Here is an 8,032-nt window from a genome sequence, read left to right as displayed (position 1 = left end):
ATACAGACACATTTGATCTTTCCTGTTGTATATTGCGGCACATCTGTTATATCATATTGCTTATGCTATTGCTGTGTATATCAGACATATCATATTGTACGTTCAGTATGAGTTCATATCCGACATACCTTAAGTTTGTTGTACATAGCGCAACATCTGAAAAATCATGATATATAAGGTCATATCATAAAGTATATAGCCTTACATGCGATTTGTCATGATGTATATAGCATCATATACGGCATATCATATTATTCTAGCGCCACATCTGACATATCATGCTGTATCCAACATATCATATTACATATTGTATCACATCCAGAATTTGTCTGCTGCAACGTCTGCTTGTCGTAAGAGGCGTCTAACGACATTGAGTGGCAAGGTTCGCTGATTTGATTGACACATATCATCGTATTCCAAATGAGTAGATCGATGTTCAAGATCTCCATCACTAGATTGTTGGTTGCAGATTTGGTTACTTACGGAGCGCCACCATATTTAATTCTGATAACAAAGGAAACAAAACAAACCTAGATTACGGGGCGACGAAAAAGTGATAAAACGACATTCAGATGTAATTAATTCAGTCTCAACTTATGAAACACATTTATGTCTTGAAACATGATATTTTGTAGCCATGTTACTGAAACTGAACGCGCCTTTATGCCGTGTTGACCATGCATTCCTTATTTCGAACCCGTTAAGATCCGGGTCAGAATTGATCTTCAGCAACCCATGCTTGTCGTGAGTGGCGACAGGCTACCGTGCTTGAGAAATGTCATCGTATCCGAGTTGTGTAGATGCTAGGTGTTCATGCTATTGATCACTAGATTGGAATATCGCTGAGTGCAACGTCAAAAACCAAACCAACCAAAGCTTTCCTCAACACTGCTGGAATATTGCTAAAAGCTGCGAAATCTAAATTCACTCACTCACTCACTCGCCCGCTCCTTGATGGGAGCAATTGTCAAAAATATAGAGAATGAACCTTGCTTAACAGGGTCAGTGAAAATACTGAAAATCAAAAGTGATGGCTCAAGTAAGTGTCAATATGTAACTCGTCAAGCCAGAGACCAGCAAGTAGAAAATTTGCTGTCTCACTCACAAATATTGCTGAAGTATTGCCGAAATCCTCCCTCTGAATATATAGGAAACTACATATATAACAAATAAGGTCCAAAAATGCGTACACCAAAGGGCAGTTTTAAGGAAACAAAACCAGTTCAATTAAGTTCGGTATAATCGTAGTTTAATGTGAAATAATTGCGACATAGAAATGCAGGTTGTGATCTTTCTCGGACAAGCTCTACAGGCACGCTGACCCCAATACGCCATTTGAAAGTCTCCAGGCGACATGTTCATGGACTTGGTGACATGCGTTCGATGTAACCTGATTCCTGTGGCCCACGGCGTCCTGTTTACATGTTGGGTTGCTCATGAAAAAATTAATTTTTAAACTAAATGTACCATGAGATTACTTTAATATAACAAAAACATGTACCAGGAACAAGCGTACTGACATCGTGAGTATATTCCTCAGTCCAGCAACGTTTGTAATGTATAGTTTGTAATGATTTGAAGAAAGCCGCATTGCAAGTGCATGTCACCCGGGGAATTTATCCATACATAAATTAGAAACGTGTGAGTTTCGATCACGAAGATGTCGCAGCTTATAAGAGATAATTTTATAAGGGTACTGAGAGATTTTCGGTTTATATTATTTCACATTTACACAATTCCAGCAAAATCACGGAGAGGGAAACCAGACATGGGTTTCAGGCGTTTTGCTAATGTCGGGAATAGAACCCGTACTTCGACGTCACGAGCCGACGTTTTAACCGTGCCAAACAGAAGAATATGTGTGACAAGATAAATGCAGTAATGTTAGTGTAGTAGTCACAGTTTTAGTTGGATGGTATATCTAAAGGGGACCGAAACTGTATAGGTACATGAGTATGTATGTAAGTATATGTGTGCGTGTGTTTATGTATGCTGTGTGTACATGCGTATACGTGTGTGTGTGCGTGCGTGCGTCAGTGTGTGTGTGTGCCTGTTGTTGTTTTGGGTGTGTGTATGAGTATTCTTGGAAATGATTGTACTCACAATGATCATAGGGATGAGGCATGGTACATTGTGAACTGACATTTACACAAGATACCAAAGAAGTCGTCAAGTTCATGTCTTCTTTCCTACAGCCTAAATTAAATTTGAAAGCTTCTAGTATATTTGTTATGAATGTATTACCGTAGAAAATCAGATTTATCTTACTTTATTCATCTGCTTTAGGCGTTTCTCTTTCTTTTCTGTTAACGCTGTGTTTGTTGAAGTGAAGAATATTAATTGCTGATTAATACTAATGGCAACAACATGAGGTACAATGTACATACATACATACATACATACATACATACATACATACATACATACATACATACATACATACATACATACATACATACATACATACATATCATCATCTCTGTTATATAGGATGGTTGTTGTAAGTTGTACTGCAAGTAGTAGTAGTAGTAGTAGTAGTAGTAGTAGTAGTAGTAGTAGTGGGGGTTGTGGTAGTGGGAGTCGTAGGGGTGACAGTGACAGTAGTAGGGTAAGTGTAGTGGTAGAGGTAGTGGTCGTGGTAGTGGTAGATGCAGTACCAGCGGTAGCAACAGTGGTAGTACTAGTGGTAGTGGTACTGGTAGAGTTAGTTTTAGTGATGGTAGTGCTATTAGTAGTTGTTGTAGAGGTAATGGTAGAGTTAGCTGTTTTGGTAGTGGTAGTGGTAGTGGTAGTGGTAGTGGTAGTGGTAGTGGTAGAGGTAGTGGTAGTGCTAAATATTGGATGATAGGTTAAGTTGTTATAAATCCAGACTGTTTGTGCTAATTATGAATCACTGTGATCTGCTGGTTTGCGATGATCTGAGTGGGACATTGCATAAGCTGCATTGTAGCTCACACAAACTGAGCGAAGTGTCGTACAATCTTCAGCATGAGAGTTCTTCGGTTGTAGATGAATCAAATGTGCTGCCTATTTTGAGACTGCGTTAAACAAGTTGCCTGTGATTATTGATAAAGGACTAGATAGGATTAATGACTGAGACATACATACACGTTTAATCATTTTAAACGTGGAAATAAATAATCTACAAGCGAGTATTCGACCCTTCTGTTGAACTGTCAGTTTGATAGTGGAACAGCAATACTTAAGAAAAACAAACAAACAAAAAACAAGTAAAAAAGAAGACCAAATACTAAAGCATTTACAGCACAATCTCTCAACAATCTGCGGTATGCTGCTGAGATATCAGCGACCAGATCCCGGTGTGCCACCCGATCAGCTAGATGCGGTTCCAATATCCAGTCTACAAACCTTTCCCGTGGATGCCGTGGTAGACATTTTCGTACATACTCAACAGTTCAATGGACAATTACCATACAACAAATTTCCTGGTTAGACAGGGAATAATGCTGTGCAGGTCTATTGATCATTTTAACTGTATCAATTGTTTTGTCACTTCAGGTTTTTAAAGCAAGAAATATATGTAATTTTCGTAGGAACTGGAAAACAACTGCATGTGGAGTCAGGACATCTGAGGGTGTTTCAAATAGTTTTCATTGTAAAATCGGTTCTCGTCAAGTCTGTGTTCTGAGCCCTCATTTGTTTTATTATTGTCATAAATAAGTCTTATGGAGTTGGAGGGTGGTCAGGGTATTACAGTTTCTTCTTCCATTAGCAATCTCTACTCTCTTACGTTTGCTGACGATGTGTCACCAGCAGCTGATACCTGTGCACAGTTGCAAAAGAAGATTGACGTCCTTGAAAATTGGTTCTATGATGGTAATATTATTGACACTGTATCGTTGTACCTTGGAATTACCTCCACTCCTAAACTATCCTGGAGTAAAGCTACATCTTGCCTTGCACCACAAGATAATAAGACAACATTCTCTGTTAACTGTTAGAAATTTCCAAAGGAAATCTTGGCATCAACTGAACAGATTTAGGATTGCATGATAGCAGTGTGGACGAGTGCCTCTAGGGCATATTTATACAACCAATGCATTGAAATACCGGTGCTGACTTCTAAACCCGAGCATACATTACCAGAGCAGTGCTATTTTATACTATTATCTTTAGACAAGGTAGGACAAAATTCATGGGCAACTACCATTAAAAATATTTTTTTTAGTTTGGTTTAGGATTTGTTAGGATAAGCTAGGAGAATGGTGATCATAAAATGTTTATTGAATCATTTAAACAGAGATTACATGATAATTTATACTTGGCTATCATCTCTGGATAACAGCCATGACTGTTTCTAATGTAAACAATTGAAGTGTATGTTAAATGTAGAGAGCTACTTGATAAATAATGATATCCCCGAATATTTTATAGAATATATATGCCAGATTTCGGTGTTGTAATTTCAAACTAGCAGTTGAAACTGGTAGACATACTAATGTTGCATATAATGAAAGGCATAGCCTGTTTTGCAAATTATACCTGTGATGCATACTCTCATATCAGGAAAAAATATGTATCAAATTAGTTTACTAAATGCCCGTCGAGTGATTATTTTATTGCAGAGTAAAAATGTTAATATCATCAAGGATGTCTGTATATTTTTATACTTTGTTGATGAGAAACACAAATCTAAATGAAATACATCATATGTGCTCCGATTAATTATCGATTTATGTATATGTATTTTGGGCGGAGGTCTGCTACTGAAATATAAGTCTGTCTGTCTGTCTGTCTGTCTTTTTATTGACAACGAGATAAGTAATCGGGTCGCTGTTCGGTCCTTTCTGTACACCATAATAGACCTCATTGTGTATCTCCGTTTCGTTGTGTGCCAAAGATGGGTAAGGCTTCATGCAGGTTTATTGACGGTTTTAGACAGCTTAATCAAAATGTAGTTTGTCCTAAGTTCAGATTCAACTCCAACCAAACGCTCGTTTACCACACACAAATGGACGTCTTCCTAGCGCCTGGGTAATATCACGGCGGAGACATCACAAATGGGCTTCACACATTTTACTAGTGTGGGGAATCGAACCCCAGGCTTCAGCATGACGAGCGAACGCTTTAACCAATGGGCTACCCCATCGCCTAACAAACCTAGAACCACAGTCGGATGGGATGTGAGTATATGCTTTTATGCCACTTTAAGCAAATTGAAATGGCAAATGAAAAATGTGGTTGAAACGGTGAGCGAATGAGTGAGTTTAGTTTTACGCCGCTTTTAGCAATATTCCAGCAATACGAAAGCGGACGCTTTAACTATTAGACTATCTCACAAACCCAGGGCCGAAGGAAAATTCGAACATGGAATGTGTTCATAAGTTCTTTATAACACAATACACTGGAGGTTGCCTCGATATTCATTTAATTTACCATTCAGGTAAAATATTGCTTTGTATAAACATTGTACATAAATTAACAACTAAAATGCATATATGTTGCGTGCACGTTTTATTAAAGGTCGACGTCAACACAGTCCATACAATCAGATTGACACATTTACAAATGTGTCTAGTGGGTCAGGATGAAATGTCTTCACGGGTTTCTTCAGGGTCCTATTAATATCCTGCAAACAGAGATGGAGATATTCTGTAATGATGTCTGTGTCTGCAGACGATCTAATAGATTTGTTTGTTTTTCACATGTTGTCTAACTCCGTACCTAGCCGATCTATGAGAGGAAGTGTGGAGCAGCATCGCTCAGGAGACTTTTCCCATGAACATTTCCGCAGCCAAGCATATCTGGTGCAACGTAGTTCGACAGCTCAACGGCCGACAGAGTTTAGTTTAAACATTTTTCAGCAATATTCCAGCAATATCACTGCAGGGGAACACTAGAAATGGGCTTCAAACATGGTACCCATGTTGGGAATCGAACCCGACGTTTCGGCGTGACGAGCGAACCCTTTAACCACTAGGCTTCCTCACCGCCCCATTTTTCTCAGCAGTTCCTACCGAATAATTATAATGACTGTTTTGACAGGACTAGACAATGATAAAATAGGTTGATCTAAGGGTCATGTATCTCGATATGGGTTTTAGACAATGATAAAATAGGTTGATCTAAGGGTCATGTATCTCGATATGGGTTTTAGCCAATGATAAAATAGGTTGATCTAAGGGTCATGTATCTCAATTTGGGTTTTAGCCAATGATAAAAGTAAATGATTACATGAATGCAACTAAGATGTCACATACCTTTGTAACCCAGTCCTAATCCGTATCCTCCGAGTCCCAGTCCATATCCTCCTAATCCCAATCCATATCCTCCTAATCCCAGTCCATATCCTCCGAGTCCCAAGCCATATCCTCCGAGGCCTAATCCATACCCTCCGTATCCTCCAAGTCCCAGTCCATATCCTCCGAGACCCAAGCCGTATCCTCCGAGTCCCAATCCATATCCTCCGAGTCCTAATCCATACCCTCCGAGTCCTAATCCCCCAAGTGCTCCAATTCCGAGTCCTTTACCATAGTGATATGGCTCGGCGACAGCGGCCGCGACCAGGCATGCTACCAAGACGATGACGGAGTTCATGATGCTGGTGTGCTGGAAAATATGTCATATACTTCATTTAATATTATAAACGTGCGTGCTTATTTGTATAGGTTGAAGACACTTAATTGTCATTATTTAAATCCCACAATTATTATATACATTTCGCTATGGTAGAAATATTGTGATATTATTCGTAAAGAAACATATAGTTGAAATAACGAGAAATTTCATCATAGTACCACCATGTTTCTGTACAACTTAGGAAGACGTTGTTGAAATGGCGCAACAGTCAACGCAATGAATAATCTACGCAAACATTATGTTAAAAAACTCAAGTACAACTTTTCCAGTAGGTAATTCGTATAGCTGGGTCAAATGCCATTGAATGAACTAAATTTAAAATCAAATTACGATAAATGCTTACAGGCATCATTTCATATGTACAACAAATATTTGTTCTAACCAGTATGTGTCATAGCAAAACTGTAATACCAACACCACAGTGTTCGTATGATCACAGTACTCTTGGCAATGGATGTCATCTGATACACTGCACGGTTGAACGATACGTTTGTTTGTTGTTTCACGCCGCCCGCTGTAATATTTCAGCGATTTGGCGGCGGCCTTGAAATAACCAAGTATGGGCCAAGTGATTAACAGCATAAGCATCGATCTACGTCTTTTGGATACGAGGGTTTTGTGAACAAGTCACTGACCACCCGACCCCGTTAGTCGCTGAAGACTAGTTGTACGTAACCCCGATCTTCATATGTTTGTGAAGTCTGCACTTACCTGTGCGGTGATGTGTTGACGAAGATAGCCTTGGAAGAGGATATAAAAGGATGAAAAAATGCACGTGTATTTATACCTGCTCTGTAGTCACGTGACGTAAAAAATACGCACCTGTTTTTCCCTGTTCCTTAACCCACGGCAAAAAAGAGTCATCATCACTCATAGATCTTAGTTAGTCAAGCCCACATCACGTTTTGAATTAACCCCCAACCAGCCCCCCTCCCCCACCCCCACCTCCCCACCCCCTCCCTACCCCCTCCCCACCACCACCACCCCCGACATCACATCCTCCCGTACCATAAACCTCTCCACTAACAAGTTCGAACCCCGCTACAATCCCCAGCCTCATCTTTTGATTCACCGTTTCTCTAACGATCATAAACTCAATCTAAATTTACTCGTCGTCAGAACGTGACTATGAGCTCATTTATTTATGGAAACTAAGTTCTGAATGGTATAATACAGAGATTATGATTGTTAGACTAATAAAAATTTTCAGTATGAACATGTGAAATTACTTGGTAAAAAAGCAAGTTTGTATATTTCGATATTGTTTTGAAAATACATCTTTCAACAGTCTCAGGTCTACCATACAAACAGCGAACAAATCATCACAACAGAACTCATATACACCAAAACAGAACACAAATCACCAAAATAGGAAAAGAAACTGCCAAAACTGCAAAAGTATCTCTAAAACCGAAACAAACGCTCTGTAACG

General features: G+C 39.2%; 1 protein-coding gene across 1 annotated transcript; it reads right to left on the bottom strand.

The window, feature by feature from the left end:
* Positions 1–5,458: 5,458 nt before the first annotated feature.
* Positions 5,459–7,348, bottom strand: LOC137278575 (shematrin-like protein 2). Its single transcript, XM_067811036.1, has 3 exons — positions 7,312–7,348; positions 6,222–6,570; positions 5,459–5,590 (listed from the first exon to the last, which is right to left on the bottom strand). The coding sequence occupies exons 2-3, from the start codon at positions 6,556–6,558 to the stop codon at positions 5,583–5,585; spliced, it is 345 nt and encodes a 114-aa protein (XP_067667137.1). The 5' UTR covers positions 6,559–6,570; positions 7,312–7,348; the 3' UTR covers positions 5,459–5,582.
* Between the last annotated feature and the right edge of the window lie 684 nt (positions 7,349–8,032).

Source organism: Haliotis asinina, chromosome 1 (assembly GCF_037392515.1).
Source record: "Haliotis asinina isolate JCU_RB_2024 chromosome 1, JCU_Hal_asi_v2, whole genome shotgun sequence".
Lineage (NCBI taxonomy): Eukaryota > Metazoa > Mollusca > Gastropoda > Lepetellida > Haliotidae > Haliotis > Haliotis asinina.
The sequence above is the reverse complement of the archived record's forward strand: the minus strand, read 5'-3'. Positions and strand labels throughout refer to the sequence as shown.

Bases quoted from the DNA above. Each gene is read 5' to 3' on its own strand.
- LOC137278575 (XM_067811036.1), bottom strand. From the start codon at position 6,558: ATGAACTCCGTCATCGTCTTGGTAGCATGCCTGGTCGCGGCCGCTGTC.